The 20,000-nt window shown below is 43.6% G+C and overlaps 1 protein-coding gene across 2 annotated transcripts; it reads left to right on the forward strand.

Moving 5' to 3' along the window:
• Positions 1 to 6,843: 6,843 nt before the first annotated feature.
• Positions 6,844 to 13,190, forward strand: LOC132461069 (LIM/homeobox protein Lhx1-like). 2 transcript variants are annotated; one of them, XM_060056136.1, is made up of 5 exons: positions 6,844 to 7,578; positions 8,890 to 9,110; positions 9,711 to 9,988; positions 11,068 to 11,233; positions 11,644 to 13,190. In XM_060056136.1, exons 1-5 carry the CDS (start codon positions 7,409 to 7,411, stop codon positions 12,093 to 12,095), a joined length of 1,287 nt encoding a protein of 428 aa, XP_059912119.1. In that variant the 5' UTR covers positions 6,844 to 7,408; the 3' UTR covers positions 12,096 to 13,190. The 2 variants fall into 2 exon arrangements, with proteins under 2 accessions (XP_059912119.1, XP_059912120.1); XM_060056137.1 differs by having other exon boundaries at positions 8,893 to 9,110.
• The last annotated feature ends 6,810 nt before the right edge of the window (positions 13,191 to 20,000 follow it).

The following is a 20,000-nucleotide window of genomic DNA, read 5'->3' on the forward strand; positions in this document are numbered from 1 at the left end:
CCGCCTCCTCCTCCTCCTCCTCCTCCTCCTCCTCCTCCAGCTTCTGTCTCGCGTCCACGAGCCTTTATTTCCCCGTGAGATGGGACTGCGCTGGCGGGCTGCATGTGTTACACATCTGACTCCAGGAAGGGTTTGACGGACGTTTAACGTTTAAGAAGAGAACAGTTTGATATACGTTTAATGTTTAAGATATAGAGGAGAGTCGTACATACATTATATAATATAGATAGAACACACAGCTGACTCCAGGAACAGTATATACGTTTAATGTTTAAGATATAGAGGAGAGTCGTACATACATTATATAATATAGATAGAACACACAGCTGACTCCAGGAACAGTCTATACGTTTAATGTTTAAGATATAGAGGAGAGTCGTACATACATTATATAATATAGATAGAACACACAGCTGACTCCAGGAACAGTATATACGTTTAATGTTTAAGATAGAGAGGAGAGGCTAATAGACATTCAATATTTTAGATAGTATGCACATCTTACTCCAGGAACAGATGAATATACGTCTAACGTTAAAGTTGGAGAAAACAGTTTGATATACGTTTAACGTTTAAGATAGAGAGCAGAGTCTAATATACCTTAGATAATATAGATAGTATACACAGCTGACTCCAGGAACAGTTTAATATACGTTTAACATTTAAGATAGAGAGGAGAGGCTAGTATACATTAGATGATATAGATAATATACACATCTGACTCTAGGAACAGTTTGATATACCTTCACGTTTAAGATAGAGAGAACAGTTTAATATACATTTAACGTTTAAGATTGAGTGGCCCCTGTATAGATTAGATGATAAAGGTAATATATACATCTGACTCTAGGAACAGTTTAGTATATGTTTAAGATAGAGAGGAAAGTTTAATAGACATATCGATAATATAAACATCTGACTCTAGGAAATTTCAATATAGGTTCACGTTTAAGATAGAGAGGAGAGTCTAATATACATTAAATTGTATAGTTTCACTATGCAGATGGAGACCTAGAGAGAGAAGAGTCTGATATACATTCAACTGAATGGTTTGACTATAAAGATGGAGAGAACAGTCTTATATACATTAAACAGTTTCACTAATTTAGAGCGGGCAGGTTAATACGCATCCATTAAACTGTATGGTGTGTGACTATAAAGATGGAGAGAACAGTCTGATATACATTACAGTTTGACTATAAAGATAGACTGGGCAGGTTAATATCATACATTAAACTGTATGGTGTGTGACTATAAAGATGGAGGAAACAGTCTAATATACATTAAACTGTATGGCGTGACTAGAGTGGAGAGGTGAATATACATTAAACTACATGGTGTGACTATAAAGATAGAGAGTCTAAAATACATACATTAGACAATAAGTTTGACCGGGTTTGGTGGACGAGACCATCAATTATAATAATATAATAATGACATATTTTATTTATGTATAGCGCTAAATAAATCTACAACCAAGGCACGACCACAAGTGCAAAACGTCAAGACTGTAGGACAAATATAAATATTTAATGTTGAAATATTAGTTTTGTAGGGATAATAAATCAAAATCTTTACAAGCTGGAACATTAAGGTAAAAGTAGTGCCAACGGACACACACAGATCTCAAATACAGACACACAAAATATGTTTTATACACACAATGTATTTATACGTGTATAAATACATTGTGTGTCGTATAAAACATATTATTGATCTCACACACGAAAATGTTTTGCCACCAATCTGACTTCCACCAATCCCCCCCCCCCCCCCTTGTCAACTTAACTGAACCCCTGCAACTGAAGCCGCACCCCCATCTCCCCCCTCCCTCGCTCCTTTTCAAACCCTGACTCTGGCCCGTTCTGCATTATTTACGCCTTTTAGTGCTATTTTAAATAACATAACTGCATCGATTTTAAACAGATACAGGATTGATCTCCTGTGCCGAGTTCAACCACCAGTGTCTGTTCCACTGTAACCCACCGTGGTCAGCAGAAGAAATCCAGCTCCTCCACAGATGATTGATTATGCTGTGGGGAGCAGCATCAGCCCGGTCTAAACCACTTAGTCCACTAATATAATAATGATCGTTAGTCGGGGATACCTCCCTGCTTTCTGTGGGTTTTGGGGAGTTTAGTGAGCGGCTCATTGAAAACACCAATGACGTCTTTCAGGGGGCCATGACGGCTCATCATTGGACTGAACTGAACTATCAGCCAATCAGATTCAAAAGCATTTGTTGGTTTCATTGAGACGATGATCGCCGATTGATTAGGCAGGTCGATTGATTCGAGGATTATTTCCTTTGGGTTCTACGGAACATGTTGGGATGTATTTTTTGTGATTGACTTGTCTTCACTATCTCTCTGTTCCAGTGATACCCTGTCCAGCCATGTGGTCCGGACATCCGAGGCCACACAGTGAGGGAAGAGGAGTTCCTGTGTGTGGCATTCATCAGAATCCAGACACAAATGAATAAGTCATATATCTATATATAAATGCAGCATAAAGGTGTTGTGTACTGCAGATGTTGGACAGGTTTTGATGGATCACTCTACGGCACTCTAAAGCAGTTATCAGTTTCTCATGTTTATGTTTGTGCATTGTTGTGTTAATTGATGTCCAGAACTTTCCCCTGCCTGTGCATCACTGGATGATCTTTAATTGGCTTTAATTAGCTCCTCGTAGTTAATTAACTTTTCCTACAAATTATTTGTATGAGTGGTCCCAGCGGGGGGATTGTTCATCTCGTTAGCAGCAATTAGCGCAATTAACACGAACTAATGACATGCTTTCTGGGGCCCAAAACAAACAGCGAGCACCCTGCCAGCTACTGCCAGCTCCCGCGCTGTGAGAGGTCTGGAGAGCCACTGGGGGCGGGGCTCTGAGGGCCAGCCAGCCAATCAACACCTCTCACCCAGGATCCACACTAACACACGGGGTCTCGTCCAAACAAGACATCAGAGCGGTGACTTAAATCAAAATAGACGCAAATGGGGGCATTCTGGGTACGCTCATGATGACAGGAAGCTGGGCTTTCGTTTTTGACTCTTGGTTGAGGTCCTTGAATCTAAAATGATTTTAACGTTTTTTTTCAGAATGGAGAGATCCCAACCAACCTGAAACAGTAGTCATATAATCAATGAAAGCAAACGTCCGGTCAAACCACCGTCAGAAGACCCTCTCTCATCAGAGGTCAAACGGGTTTTCTGTTCTGTGGTCAATTGGTCTTGTTGGCGTATCTCTCGTCTCTAGACCTAGGGTCTAAAAACACAATTGTTTCTGAGAGATAAAGATGTGTTCACAGATCACTCTTTCAGCTCATTGGGTCAGTTCACCCCACTACCTGTAAAACAACCTTTCTTTTTTAAAACTTCCCCTGAAGTAACCATTCAGGCGAGCAGGGCCTGCCCCTACAGGTGGGAGGACTACATTACACCATGGAACCGTGGAACTCTCCTGCGGTAGCGAACACCTGAGAACAGATCAGAGATATGTCTGTGAGATGAGGACCCAGGGTCTGTAGGGTAGCTACATCCATGCTTCTTGCAGCAGGTCTTCTCCTCCTGTGGAGAACAGCACAAAACACGTCACTACAAAACAATAAGAAGTAGTCAGGTACATGTGGAATAGTCAGATTGCTATCCCATCTGACCTTTACTTATCTGAACTGATGGAAGACAAAGGTGTCAGTTTAGTTATCATATATATATATATATATATATATATATATATATATATATATATATATATATATATATATATATTATATACAGTTTATATATATATGTGTATATACATATATATGTGTGTGTATATATATATATATATATATATATAAATATATATGTATACATAAAGATATGTGTGTGTGTGTGTGTGTGTGTGTGTGTGTGTGTGTGTGTGTGTGTGTGTGTGTGTGTGTGTGTGTGTTTGAACATATATATACGAATGAATATATCATGATCAACATTATGATGTGCGCAGCATCATATACAGCTGTATATTTGCAGTACTGCTTTGAAGAATACATTTCTTATTCCGACTGAGAAATTACATATTTATTTACTATTTACTATGACGGACAGTATAACGCGTTTCTTGTTTCTTTAAATGTATTTTCAGATTTTGACCCATGTGATAAACTCCACCGCTGATGTTGCTTATTGGGAGTAGGCTAACTGTTGTTCGTTTTTTTTCGATGCAAACACAATTTCCATTTCAATTTCAACATTCATTAAAAAACTAAATTGAGACGCGGTGTCTGTGTGAGGCTTGTTCAACAACACGGGAAATGAGGAAATAAATGTCCTTTTCTGGATAACTGCATGTCAAACTAATTTTGATATGCAGGATGTGTGTTTGTGTGTGTGTGTGTGTGTGTGTGTGTGTGTGTGTGTGTGTGTGTGTGTGTCTGTTTAAAAATTGACGTTGTCTTTTTGTATGCGTCTGTATGTGTTTGCGTGTGTGGTGTGTTTGCGTGCGTGTGTGTGTGTGTGTGTGTGTGTGTGTGTGTGTGTGTGTGTGTGTGTGTGTGTGTGTGTGTGTGTGTGTGTGTGTGTGTGTGTGTGTGTGTGTGTGTGTGCGTGCGTGTGTGTGTTTAAATATTGAGGATATATTTGTGTGTGTGCGTGTGCTTGCTTGCGCGCGTGTGTGTCTGTGTCTGTGTGCGTAGTGTGTGTGTGTGTGTGTGTGTGTGTGTGTGTGTGTGTGTGTGTGTGTGTGTGTGTGTGTGTGCGTGTGTGTGTCTGCTAGGCCACCACAGAGACCAGAGAACAGGTGATCATACATCCAGTAATTTTCTTATAGTTTCCCATCCATTGTCTCGAAACACAAACACTGCGAAACCTGACTCTTGATTCCTCAAACGAATTGTGTGATAAACATTTGTTATCTTCCTCTTCCATATAAGGACATGAAACGACCTACAACACAACCCCGCGGTTATTATATTATATTATTGTAAAGGTTATTGTAAAGGTTATTATATTATTGTAAAGGCCTACCAAGTGATTATCTTGATATTTGTCCTAGTTGACTTATGGGATAAATTCACAAGCCCAAAAGCAGCGCACTGGGCTTTATAATAATAACCGAACAACCGAATAAGAGAAACAATAGCCTATACATACATACATATATATATATATATATATATATATATATATATATATATATATATATATATATATATATATAGAGAGAGAGAGAGAGAGAGAGAGAGAGAGAGAGAGAGAGAGAGAGAGAGAGAGAGAGAGAGAGAGAGAGAGAGAGAGAGAGAGAGAGAGAGAGATAGAGATATAGATATATGTATAGAGAGAGAGAGATATAGAGATATATATAGGTAGCTTATATATATATAGGCCTACATAATAGGCCAACCGCTATGAGCAGAACACAAACACTGGCCATATATTAATCAGAACAGGATCATGAAATAAACGGCCGCCGTACGCCTCTGTTTGGGTTTTATGGGCTTGGAGGGGTAGATTTCCCCGGGTACCCGCTATCAGTGACCCGCAGGGCTGTGCGTGTGCACGGGGGAAGGGGGGGGGGGGGACGCGCGGGCACGATAACATCTTCAAAGCAGTCCACCATCGCTACATGTTGGAACCATTAGTGATCTTTGTCCCATTCTCTCCCCCTCCGCTCGCGGAATGATGAAATAATGTGTGTGGAGCGTTCATCTGTGTGTGGAGAGATTGGGTTCTGCGCGCGCACACCTCCCTTCTAGACAGATGCTCTCGCGCCCTGATAACAGTACCATTATTACTACTATTATTAATAACAATACAAATAATAACGGCAATAATACATTTCCTATTATTATAATAATATAGTAAAAACAGAAATCCGTTCCTATATGACTTGGGCCAGACGAAATAACTAGGCCTTAGTTCTCATTAAAGCAGCATATTCCACATCGTTTAAAGTATATCCTAAATCGGTGTTGATTCAATACAGGATAAGGATCAGAATAATTTCCTAATCTGTGCAAACGTGTTAAGTCACTGCTATCAGACAATATTCGAATTCTTGAATCGACAGTTAACGCCTGAATGAATAGGCCTTTAAGGATCTTGACCCAAGACTTGCCTTTAAGGACCTTGACCCAAGACGTGCCTTTAAGGACCTTGACCCAAGACGCGCCTTTAAGGACCTTGACCCAAGACGCGCCCTTTGAGACGAGGCTTTCAGAACCAAATTACCTTTACCTTAAAGTCGTGCTTTATATTTGGTGCATATTTCATAGTATATGTCAGATCTTCCGGCGGTGTTGAAAGGCAAAATGCTAGTCGTTCATCTTGTAGTAAATAATGCAAGATGAGCGCATCTATTTTAAATTCCCAAACTATGGACCGTAACAGTGAAGTTTAAGAAACAGTCACTCCTTAAAGTTACACTTCAAAAGCCAAATCAACGAATTTCATTATATCATGGTAAAATTAACAAAAAAATAAGCAGTTCAATAAAGCACACACACACAAACACAGACACACACAAACACAGACACACACAAACGCGCACACACACACACACACACACACACACACACACACACACACACACACACACACACACACACACACACACACACACACACCACAACACAACACAACACAACACAACACAACACAACACAACACAACACAACACAACACAGACACGAGTTGAAAGCAAAAGCAGTATTCTACTATACAACGTGGTCGAGGAGGTTCTGCTTTCTAGGCAAAGACTTCTGCTGCGTCCCACTGCCGGCTGCCCATTGGCTCGTTCCCCGGTGTGACGTCACGGGCATATAACCGAGCAGGCTCCCACGCGCCCCGACGTCCTCTGGTCGATGCCCGCCGCCGCTCGGGCTGACATTTCCTCTCGCGAGGTGCGATGATGAGGCGCGCGTCTGGGTTTTAATTCCAACAGATTAACCGCGTCCTGATGCTGTCAGAGGAGGCAGGAGCACACGCAAACACCGCCGGGTTTTCATGTGCGCCCGATCATTTATTTCTTCCTTCTCTGAAGTCGCACCTTTCTTTCTTCATCGTGGGAACTTCTTGTTTCAGAGCGGGCCTCTTCCTCGGTTTCTACAGAAATGCCCGGTTTCGGATTTGTTGATTTGTTGATCGGTTCTCCCGTCCCTCGGCTCAGCGTCTCACCGGACATGGACCTCTTGGTGGAGGGTGGCGACACGCAGAGCAGCCTCTGACGGGACGGACGGTGACAGCGCTCCTGTGATCTCCATGGGGATACACGGCGGTTCCCGGAGCACCAGACGGACCCTTTAACCCGAGCCCCCGCTGGACGGATCAGGACATTACGGCGCGTAAAATACAGCCGGCTGTGAAACGCTTCAGACACCGCAGATAAACAGCGACTCCGTCTCTACCTGTGGCGGAGACGCGTCGCCATGGTGCACTGCGCGGGGTGCGACAGGCCCATCCTGGACAGGTTCCTGCTCAAAGTTCTGGACCGGACCTGGCACGTCAAGTGCGTGACGTGCTGCGAGTGCAAAAGCAATTTGACCGAGAAGTGTTTTTCTAGAGACGGGAGACTCTACTGCAAGACGGACTTCTTCAGGTGAGCCTCGACGCGTGGAGGTGTGTGTGTGTGTGTGTGTGTGTGTGTGTGTGTGTGTGTGTGTGTGTGTGTGTGTGTGTGTGTGTGTGTGTGTGTGTGTGTGTGTGTGTGTGTGTGTGTGTGTGTGTGTGTGTGTGTGTGTGTGTGTGTGTGTGTGCGTGTGCGTGTGCGTGTGTGTTCATGTCGAGCGTAAATGTCGTAGACACGTTGGTTAGGCTGAAGGAAGGAAAGAGGAAAAGAAACAGCCGGTTAATAGGTTGGTCGTGGCAATCATTTTGGATCCAATGTTTCCAGGAGTAGGAATTTCTTTGGATGAATGATAAGAGGTCGGGCCTGTGTTTACATCGATGAAGGTATTCTATGGCCCGTTGAGACAGAATCATCCGAATGGTCCTTTGTTTACACTGTTGGCTGCTGTACATAAGCCTTATATATGATATATGATGTATGAAATATGATGTATGGTATATTATGTATGATGTTTGATGTATAAAGCGTTCTGCTGTATGTAGAGACGTCTGTCACCGACGCTATTAGTTTACCAACGTATTACCACCACGACACAACGACGACAACAACAACCACATGTAGGCCTACATGTAATCTCACTAGTAGCCTACTCAATTAATTTTTAACATTTGTAAGATATTTGTTGTCCAGCTGTGAATGCATGTTTTTATAAACGGACCTACACGTTGCTTTCTCTATACGAAAACGAAAGATTTGAAATTTGAAAAATGAAAATAGCAATGTATATCTAAATCAGATAATTCCTTCCAATTCAATGCAGAATCCTGCAATCAGGCCCAGTTAAACGAAGTTGCATGAAATGTGAAAAATAGGTGAACAATCTGAACTACTACTCTGTGCGTCAGTCTCTCAGTTGCAATCATTTTGTACTGTTTTGAACTGTAATTGTACGTGAATATTCTACATATTCCATCCAGGTTTCCCCCCTTAACGTGGTGTATTATTTGAGTTTCACCATGTTCATCTCCCCTCCCCCCTTTTACGCAATTATTGTACGTCCTGGCATTTAATGTACGCAATTATCGTGTTAAAAATAGTACTTAGCATTGTGTAGCATCTTATCCTAGCTATCTTTGTTGCATACAGGGAATGGGTTAACCTAACGATTGTAAGTGCTTGGCACTTGGTTCTATGAACATCCTTATTGTACCGACAGCGATATATTGTTTTTCTTTCTTCAGACAAATTGTAAGTCGATTTGGATAAAAGCGTCCGCTAAACGCCCTTAATGTAAATGTATAATTGAGTATCGTCTCCTCCTCCTGTGTTTCTTGGCTCCAGGAGGTTTGGCACAAAGTGTGGCGGCTGCTCTGAGGGCATCTCCCCCAGCGACCTGGTGCGGCGCGCGCAGAGCAAGGTGTTCCACCTGGGCTGCTTCACGTGCGTCATGTGCAACAAGCAGCTGTCCACGGGCGAGGAGCTGTACGTCCTGGACGAGCTCAAGTTCATCTGCAAGGAGGACTACCAGAACAGCCAGGGCCGCGACACCGTGCTGCTGTCAGGTGAGACTCGAACCCCTACCCGGACTAGAACCCCGAACCCCGAACCCCTTTGTTCACTAAGGGAGGATAACGCTATCGTGAGGACTATTGTATCAGATATGAATATATAGATAACATAATTAGCGTTATATTAATAATATCATTAATATTAGTAGTAGTATTTTGTTGCCTATATTCATTTTATTTGATTAGTATAAATATTATGAGTAAATTATTATTATTATTATTATTCCAGATTAAATGTATCCTCCGATATTATTAAATATTAGTTTGAAAATATTTATTATAATGTATAGGCCTATTATAATATTTTTTATTATTATTTATCATTATTATTATCATCATTATTATTATTATGATTATTATGGGTTGTAGTGTGTCCTCTCAGACGTGGTAAAGTAACGACACAGTATCAATACATATTGTAGCCTATATAACATAATACACAATATATAATAAAACATAATAAAACAATACATAATACATAATATAACATCACAAGTAATATAACATCATATAGCAATACATAATACATAACATAACATAATAGAACAATCCATAATACCTAACTTAACATCGTGTGTTTGTCTTCCTCCGTAGTGACGACGTGCAGCGACCCGAGTCTCTCCCCGGACCCGCAGGACCCGCTGGCTGACGACGGCAAGGAGTCGGAGGGCGGCCCGCTGTCGGACAAGGAGGGCGCCAACAACGAGAACGAGGAGGCGAGCGTGGCGGGAAAGCGGCGCGGGCCCCGGACCACCATCAAGGCCAAGCAGCTCGAGACGCTCAAGGCGGCGTTCGCGGCCACGCCGAAACCCACGCGCCACATCCGGGAGCAGCTGGCTCAGGAGACGGGGCTCAACATGCGGGTCATCCAGGTACGAGGGGGGCGCTCGGTGACGAGGCGGATGTGACGTCACGCCAATTAACGATTAGAACAGGTGGAAGCTTAGCGGAAAAAAAATAAACAGAGGAGGTGCAAAATAAAGCTCGCTCTCTCGAACACACACACACGCACACACACACACACACACACACACACACACACACGCACATACGCACACACACACAGACACGCACGCACGCACGCACACACACACACACACACACACACACACACACACACACACACAGGCACGCACGCACGTACATAAACACACACACACACACACACACACACACACACACACACACACACACACACACACACACACACACACACACACACACACACACACACACACACACACGCACACACAAACAGAAACGCATGCATACACACAGACGCACAAACACACGCAAGCACGCACGCGGCACCCACACACACACAATTTATTATTTTTGTATGATATTTTTGCCATAATCCACAGTCTAAATTAAGAACATTTTCTAACCCATAACAATGGTTATACTATTGTGATGCCCGGGGCTATTATTAATAATATTGTTGTTAACAATCAGTGTTACAGGGATAAACCTGAAGGAAAAACTATACTTAATATTAAATATAAACCTTTCTAATATAATATATTAAGTAGTCTATTAACCTGGTTGTTCCGGTTTCATTATGATGACTATATATATATATATATATATATATATATATATATATATATATTATCCTTCAGGGATAAACCTGAAGGAAAAACTATACTTAATATTAAATATAAACCTTTATAAACTATTATTATATTAACCTTGTTGTTCCGGTGTCATTATGATGACTATGACACCGGAACTATATATATATATATATATATATATATATATATATATATATATATATATATATATTAAACGGGACTCTATGTCTCCCCAGCAGTGGTTCAAGAAACACATGAATATCTATATTAATATCTATATTAACCGTGACTCTGTGTCTCTCCAGGTATGGTTCGAGAAACACATGAATATCTATATTAATATCTATATTAACCTTGACTCTGTGTCTCTCCAGGTATGGTTCCAGAACCGCCGCTCCAAGGAGCGCCGCATGAAGCAGCTCAGCGCGCTGGGCGCGAGGCGACACGCGTTCTTCCGGAGCCCGCGCAGGATGCGGAGCCTCGGGGAGCGCATGGAGCCCGGGGAGCTTCTGGCCGGGGGGCCCTTCTCCTACTATGCAGGTGGGTTGTGGACCCCGGCTCCCTTGGGGTATCTCCGCGGACCCCGCTGAAATGAAAAAACAACCAAACAAGGATACCACATAAACTCCGTTTGACCAAAAGGAAGACGCCTTTTGGTCAACCGGAGTTTATTTGGAATCGTTTGTATTTTACGCGCACGTTTGATGAAATTTTCTTTTTCACCAAGGTGGACTGAACGCTAAAGTCCGTATTGTTCATTGGATTGGCGTCACGTGGAATAAACACGACCGCTATTCCTTTGTCTTATGTTAAAAACTAAAACGAAAATCGTTTTCAGAATGTATTTGGGTACGTTTTAGTGACGCAGTTCTATTACGCATGAGATGCAGAGATACATGATTAAATACTCGTCTTTAATTCCGTTTCCTCCGTCTGTCCCGACCCTCCAGACTACCCAGGTGAGTACTACGGCTCCGGGGGAAACTACGAGTACTATCAGGGCCCCCCGTCCTCCCAGGCCCAGACCCCCGCAGACCTGGGGTACGTCCCCTCCTCCGTCCCCACCGGCACCCCGCTGGGGGGCATGGACCCGCAGCACCACCACCACCACCAACACCCCCACCACCAGCACCAACACCCCGGGCACCAGGACGTCCCGTGCTACTCGGACATCATGTCGGCCTCCCACCACCACCACGCCGCGGACTCGCCGAGTCCAGAGCCTAACGGGCCCGGATCCAACGGCCCCGGGTCCATGGGGCCCGGCTCCATGCGCAGCGTGTCCAGCGACATGTGTGGTTCGTCCGGGACCCCGTTCACGGTTCTGTCGCTCAGCGAGAACGGATACACGAACCAGCTGTCCCAGCCATCCTCCGAGGTCAGCGAGGGGACCGTCTGGTAGCAGCAGGACCGCGGGAACACCGGGGACTCGACAGAACCGGACAACCGGGACTCGACAGAACCTTAGCGCCGGGTACTCGACCGAAACAGGAACACCGGGGACTCGACAGAAACGGGCCACCGGGGACTCGACCGAAACGGAGCAACGGGGACTCGACTGAACTGGAGCACCGGGGACTCGACCGAACTGGACAACCGGGGCTCGACAGAACCGGACCACCGGGAATTGACCACAGCACCGAACCGGATAAAACGGGATTGATAATAATAAGAAAAAAGAATGAAAGGCAAATGTAATGCTATATCTTCTGAAATAATTTGTTAATGTATGTTTTAAAGATGCGTTATTTATATTATTTATTTAGTCATAGTTTGCGCTTTATTTATGTATTTATTTGGGCTATTTATTTATTTATGTATTTCTTTATGTGGCCTATTTATGCAGGTATTTATTTATTTATCTACTCTTAAATTAATATATTAGATGAAAAGCAGAACGTTATTTCATCATTACAGTCTCTGGGCCATAAAACATTTAACGAAAATGATTTTCCACATTTCCTATAATATATTGTTTTTTATGTTAACATCAGTCTTATATGGGCCAAAACATTCAAATGTTAACTTTTTTTTAAGAGTTATCGACTAATTAAACCCATTTCTCATGTGTATTAACCGATGATCATTTGACCAAATGCCTTCTCTCAGGGCCAGGGTGCATTGTGAAGAACCGATCGATATTTATCTCCTCTCTGTAATGTTAATGATTTGGTACCCAGCACACAGGTTTGCCTTTAAAAGGACAACACAAAACCTAAATATGAATAATGACTTTGAAAGGTATTAAACAATAACACACAGTTGTACAGAGCAGTCCACGGTTTACTTGAACAGTATTCAGGGTTTGAATATCGACCACCTTTGAAAAAAATAAAAATACTCTCGATTTAAATACAGATAAGACGATTATTGCAAACAAACCAAACTTTTGTATTTATTCTGTTTGTGTGGTTCCTCACTGTGCTAGTTTGTATTATTGTGTTTAAAATAAGTAGAAAAACAGTTGCCAAATAAACTTCAGCACAAACACTACAAACGCTGTGTGGGCTTCAGTGATATCGCATCCACGTCATTAATGTTTATGTCAGATGAATCAATACATTTTCCAGGCATTGACGGTCTCCGATGCGGACAGTGATATGTGCTCTGATTGTCTAGAGACTCGTTTCAAATAAGCTTATGACAAGCAAGACTGCATAATAAAACACTTTTAGAAGTGCATAATCCTGTGACGTAGGCTTCCTATAAATTTATGAATACAATATTGTCTTGGATTTATGGAAGGTGGCTTTACTTTAGGATATGAACACGATAAACATGTTGTGGTATTCACTGCACACAAAACTCTTTCCTGATCTTCTTTTGGGTCAGAGGAAAACTGGAAGCATTTTGTAATTGCTATAAAATGGACGTCTTGAGAACATTTTCACTGCTCAGCTAAAGGCAAAATTAAAATAACCATAAAACTCATCTATTTTCTCTATTGACATGGGACTCGACTCGAGTGAAGCTTTCTCTCAGGATGTGGTGTCCACGGTTGTTGGGTTTTTATTGTTTTTAATCAAAAATAACCACCTTTATATTTAGCTGTAGAAATTGTGATGACGTCTTCATGAGTTTGAAAGTACTCTCAGATTGGAGGTGTAATCGGCGGGGTGACACTTTGGGTACGTTTGGTATGCGGTGGAGCTATGGCGACCCATTTGGTCCTCAGAAACCAGTTGGAGCTCTAAATTCATCCTCTCATCTGATCCTGGATCATTCATGACCTACGCCATGGTGGTGACCTTTGACCTCTACTAGTTCAAACTTCACCATTATGGGGAAACCCTCCTAAATAAAGAGTAAACCAGTTACTAAAGCAAGGGGCTGAACTTATTGTTCTCAAGAAGTTCTTATTATTAGCTCATTAACAGCACCTGGTACCGACCTGAGAGAGATTCTGACCAATGAGAACACTCCGAGGTGGACTTTACCTTACTGTAGTTCAGAGACCAGTAAAAGACTACAAGTCCCATCTCTCCCTGTCCGACGGTATCCAGGCTGTGTCCAGGGCCTCTCTGGGCAGCGCCTCGTCCCTACAAGGCCCTCCTCATACCTTCCCCTCTGAAGATGGACTGCATTTATACAGAACTCTTCTAACCAGTTGCCACTCAAAGCATTTGACAATATTGCCTAACATTCACCCATTCATGCACACTTTCACACACCGACGGCGGTGTCAACCACGCAGGGCGACAGCCAGCTCGTCGGGAGCAGTGAGGGTGAGGCGTCTTGCTCAGGGACACCTCGATACTCAGCTAGGAGGAGCCGGGGATCGAACCAGCAACCTTGGGGTTACCAGCCGACCTGCCCTACCTCCTGAGCCACGTGCCGCCCACATATATGTCTGTACACTACTTTCTCATCAGAAGTATGAGACGTGGACAGCACACAACCTAACAAGCTCTTCCTCTGTAGCGGTGAGACCGGGAGATGGAAGAAGCCACATCCTAAATCCTAAATCACCCCCTTGGGAGGAGAAGTTAAAATCAGCGGCCCTTTAAAATAAATGAGCTCACACAGAGTTCTGTAACGGGGTAAGCTCTGAGCTCTGGAGAAATCTGCCATAGAAAGTTGAGTGCAAATAATGTCGAGCACATCATCTTATTCTCAAGGTACATTTCTTTGGAACGTCTCTGAGTGTCCTCGACTCTCTGAATCACCGTGTGAAACAGCTTATCCATGCCAAGTTATGATTGCTGCATCAATGGGGAGTCCCATGAGAGATCTCTTGAACTTATTCGTATTGCTTGTTCATTTTCTGGAAATACCTCCATCCATATGTATTCCGAGGTCATAGTCGGTGCAGTTGTGCATGAAGCAGCCGACCCTGACCCAAACTACCTCGACTGGTCTTCCAGGCTCTCCGTGATACAAAGCTGTCTCCCATGCAGACCACAGCATACCTGCTAACTACACTTCACAAAGTTAGCACCAGCATCGCAAAGTAATAAACCACACAGGAGCGTAAGAGAACGCTCGCCACACCGCAGACCCCAAAGTCATTCTCCTTCCTCTGAAATACGCAGACGTTAACAGAATCAATTAGTTCATAAAAATAAGCAATGACTCTGCAAACGTTGTCATGAATTAAGCTAAAACTATTAGCTATGATCAAGCGATGGTGGTGTCTGTTGGAAGAAGATAACGCTCTTGTTGTTAATCTGAGTAATCCTTGTTTAGCCAAACAAAATGCCTTGATTAAGGCAGAGATTTGCAAGGCAAACACACCACCAGGTAATCAATGTAAATCTATGTGACACGGATTACAGCATTAAACCGCCCAGGCAAACCGCCCACAGAGACTATATGTGCATTTAAAACACATTTATGAGCCAAACCCCGGGTTGTACACGTCCAATTGTTTTTAGTTTTATCTCTGTTGCACTTGATGATTAACTTCCACATCGATTTGTTTTTGAGGACAGTGCATTGGGTGTCCCTCCCAGAAAAGGTTCTGGGTTCAATTCACATTTCCAAACTCTAACCTGTAGGAGGCCAGGCACAGGACGACCCCTGACCCCTACCTGCTACTTGACCTGTAGCTTACAATTCACCGTAAGTGGCTTTGATAAAAGTGGCAGCTTAAAATACTTAATAAATAGCAACTAGTGTCAGCTTATCTAACCTTTCACATCTCTACTATGAGTTCCTAGCTAGTAGAGGACACTATACTAGCTGACACTATTTTAATGAGAAATATATCAATTAAGGAAGCTAAATACTCCCTGAATGTTGTCAAAGGCCTAAATCCACTTTAACGGCAAGGCAAGGCAACATGTTTGACAAAAAGTCTGCCTGCATTCACAGTCTCCAGTCTGTCAACAGGACGTGTTTTAATAAAAGCCTTAACACTGCACCTAAATGCCAGTTCCACCCCCAGGGCATATTACTATAATTCAAAAGGAGTAAAGTCATGCCGACGTGAAACACGTTATTATAAGTTAATTAATTAATACAATTCCTCTGCCTTTTTAAGATTAGGATCTGAGAATGTGTTTTCCTTTGTAATGGAAAGCATTTGGCCGGCCTTTTGTCATTACCCTTTGCCTGTTCATTGGTTGATGAATTTGACCCGATTCTCTCGTTCGACTCCTTTTACTTTATTTTGGCCCAAAGCGGCAGGTCCGCTTAATATATGAAAATCACTCACACGTTGTATAATCATTGGCCACTGTAATACCGCTGCTCTGGCCATGGGCAATTAATACACTTTTCTTCTCGTTCTTTTTTTTTCTCTCCGGGATCTCGAAGCGTGAGACACTGGCCTGCGCTCATTAGCATATTTATTGCGCTGGTGTGAAATGTGGGGAGTGATTGATGTGGAGTCCACCTCCTGCATGCTCACTGGCCTATTATTATGAGAGGGGGGAGGAGGTACTTTTGATTAAAGTTGAAGAGCGCAGCAGCATCAGCGATGCTCACACTGTCTGCTCTGGTCCCCTCCTGGTGGATCAGAGGGAGAGGACAGGGGGGGGGGGATACTGTAGCACCGAGAGTATACTATACTATCGTATAGTATAGTATTATCTATAGGGAGGACTCATCAATGAGTACTGGGGAGGCAGGGCGAGGATGCGGTAGTACCGATAGTATTGTATAGTATAATGAGTTCTAAAGAGACAGGGCGAGTATACCATACTACCTGTAGTAGGCCTATAGGTATCTATCTATCTATACAAGTACAGTAAATTAACTATAATATAGTATGGTATCTAGAATATAGTACGGTATTGTATCTATAGGATAGTACCAATAGTATAGTCCAAAAGCATCTTTAGTCTTGTACAGTATTGTGTTTATAATACGTAGGCCTACAGTATCTATAGTCTAGTACAGTATTGTGTGTCTATAATCTAGTACAGTATCTATAATCGAGTACAGTATCTATAATCTAGTAAAGTATTGTTTCTATAATATTGAACAGTATCTATAGTGTAGTACAATATTGTGTCTATAACATAGTACAGTAATAATACTGCGTATTGTTAGCCTGGCTAACGCCAGACCTCATCTCGGTCTACATTGAGAAGGTCTGGGAACCACACATTCATTTTCTCATATTTGAGGTGTGGTTTACGATTGCCCGGAGCCGTTTATTGGGCGCTACGAATGTCTATCATATGAGTCTGTACGTAGCTCATAGCCAATCGTATCAATTATACCAGAGGACGTATGTAGAGCGACAGAAATTCGATGAGGAAGAAGGGTGTGTCGAATAGACGTCGTCATCGTCTTGCCGTCTCTCCCGGTTCTGTGATTGGTTCCCTATCTCAGGCGAAATTCGGATCCATGGAAGCCAGGCTGCCTGGCAGAGCGAAATGAAACTGCGCGCAAGGCAGCATTGGTATAGCCAGGCTAGCATATTGTACTATACAAGTACCTCTTGTCATTTCCATCTCAGAGATAACGTTATGAGGGAGGCGCTGTACCAGAGAGCAGAGCTAGCCTACGTACGTGTTACAGGCATTCTGGGAACTCTGTCCACAAATCGATGGAGATCTGTCCCTCGCTGATCCTTACCCCTGTGGCCTTCAGTGGGGAGCACAGTGGCTTGGACCTGGGTGATGATGTATCAGATGATGATGGTGATGATGGTGGAGGGGGACTCCTTGCTTCAAACTGTAACCCACATCTTACTCCTTTTAGATATTTACATTAACACGTAGGGCATTTAGCTGAGGCTTATATCCAAAGCGACTTAAAATACGTACATTTGTCAGAAGAAAGAAGAACAACAATATATCGCTGTTGGTACAGTGAGGATGTTCATAGAACCAAGCACTGACAATCAAGGTTAACCCATTCCCCGTATGAAAGGCTATGCTCTGAACAAGTGTGTATTGAAACCACAACTTACTCCTTCCAGAGTTGTGTTTTACCCTTACAGACATGAAGAGCATCCCTCCAGAGTTCTGCAGGACATGTTCTAGTCAAACCCTGGTATCAACAGCCGACCAGACCTGCACAGAGCCAGCGTCTCCAGACACTTCTATGACACAGGAACAAACACGGAGCTGATTTGTTTGTTCAGATTCTCAAATTAAAAGCCTTCCTTTGGGGGTGTTTCATAAATTGCTTCGACTACCTGGACAACAGCGAGCGCACACCGAATGATTAATTTATAAGCGCTATCTTAATTTAATCTAGCGTTCAGTCCTATAAACCAGAACGTCAGCCGCCCGCTCCCGTTGCTTCATACCTCTCACATCCGTCTATATTCCTCTGCAGTGGATTCCAATCAGAGAGAATCTCCGCCGTATCTCTCGGCTCCGCCGCTGTCACACGTCGACACGTTGGTGTTTATCTCAAGGGCTGTGGCGACAATATATGGCGGTGTATACGCAGCCCTTATCGGAGCTCTCTCTCTCTGTTCGCTACACCGCTAAGTTATGCATTGATAAACACTTACCGGTAAACAGATCTTATAATTATTTGTGTAGAAGAAAAACGAATATGAGAGCTGAACGTTTCCTCGGTCGGTGTGCGGATTATTTTATAGGATTCTTCTTGTTTAGTTATCAGACATCCAGAGTGGTGCACAGCAGGTATTATATGTAAATAGTTTTGGACATTAGTTATGAAAAGCGTTCGGTGGAGACTTAATCTAAGGCCTCTGACAATACCGCCTAGCCAGGCCGGCCCAGGAGGGAATCCATTTAATTTGATCAGAGAGGGCCCCGTTTCAGTCCCTGGTTCCTCCTGATCATCTGTAGGCTCCTCTTGTCCACAAAGATGTCTTCTTTCATGGGAGCTAGGGGGCAAGGGAAGGAGGGATATAGGGTCAGGGTTAGGAGAGTAGGGTCAGGGCTATAGTAGGTTGGGAGAGGGTAAGGGGCCTAGGAGAGGGTTAGGGTTAGGAGAGTAGGTAAGCTAGGGCCCGAGACTTTGGGTCTAGAGGGTAGTTTAGGGTTAGGGGCCTAGGACAGGGTTAGGTGGGTAGTTTAGGGTTAGGAGGGTAGTTTAGGGTTCGGAGAGTAGTTTAGGGTTAGGGGACTAGGACAGGGTAGTTTAGGGTAAGGAGGGTGGTTTAGGGTTAGGGGCCAAGGACAGGGTAGTTTAGGGTTAGGAGGTTAGTTTAGAGTTGGGGACTAGGACAGAGTTAGGGTTAGGGGTCTAGGACAGGGTCGTTTAGGGTAAGGAGGGTAGTTTAGGGTTTGGGGACTAGGACAGAGTTAGGGTTTGGATGGTGGTTTAGTGTTTGGGTAATACTGTGGTTAGAGGGATAGGGTAAGGAGTGTAGGTTAGGGTTGATTTTCGGGATTGGATATGACATGGGTTAGGTGTTGGAGTTTGGGTATGTTTGGGGGAGGTTAGAGTGTCCGGGTTAGATATTTTCGATGTGAGCCACACATCTCATAGACGTATCCATATACATAGACGATTTCATGCCACTGCTGAGAGGCAACAAAGTTCTGTAAATCTGAAAGCGCCTGAAAGGGTTTCCGTGCGAACGCGCCCTATAGCAGCCTCCGCGTCTCCGCCCCGGTGTGCAGTATGCATGAGTTCGTACATTTGTTGTGGTTTTTCTCTTGGAACGCAAAGCGTCGCGTCTCGTCTCGTCGCGACGCCCGATGATTTCCCCGGTCGGCCGGCAGCGTCCTTCAGATGATGTGGAGGACGGCGTGTGTAGGACGACCCACCATGACAAACCCACCCCAGGCAGCCCCCCTTCCCCCCAGACGACGGCGGATCGGCCCGCCGGGAGCCGGTCCCTCCACGCGTCAGCGATGTCACCGCTATGTATGCATTTTAATACGGGCGCCGCTCGCCGCACCGCAGCCTCCGACGGATGTTGGCGTTC

Source organism: Gadus macrocephalus, chromosome 7, assembly GCF_031168955.1.
Source record: "Gadus macrocephalus chromosome 7, ASM3116895v1".
Classification (NCBI taxonomy): domain Eukaryota; kingdom Metazoa; phylum Chordata; class Actinopteri; order Gadiformes; family Gadidae; genus Gadus; species Gadus macrocephalus.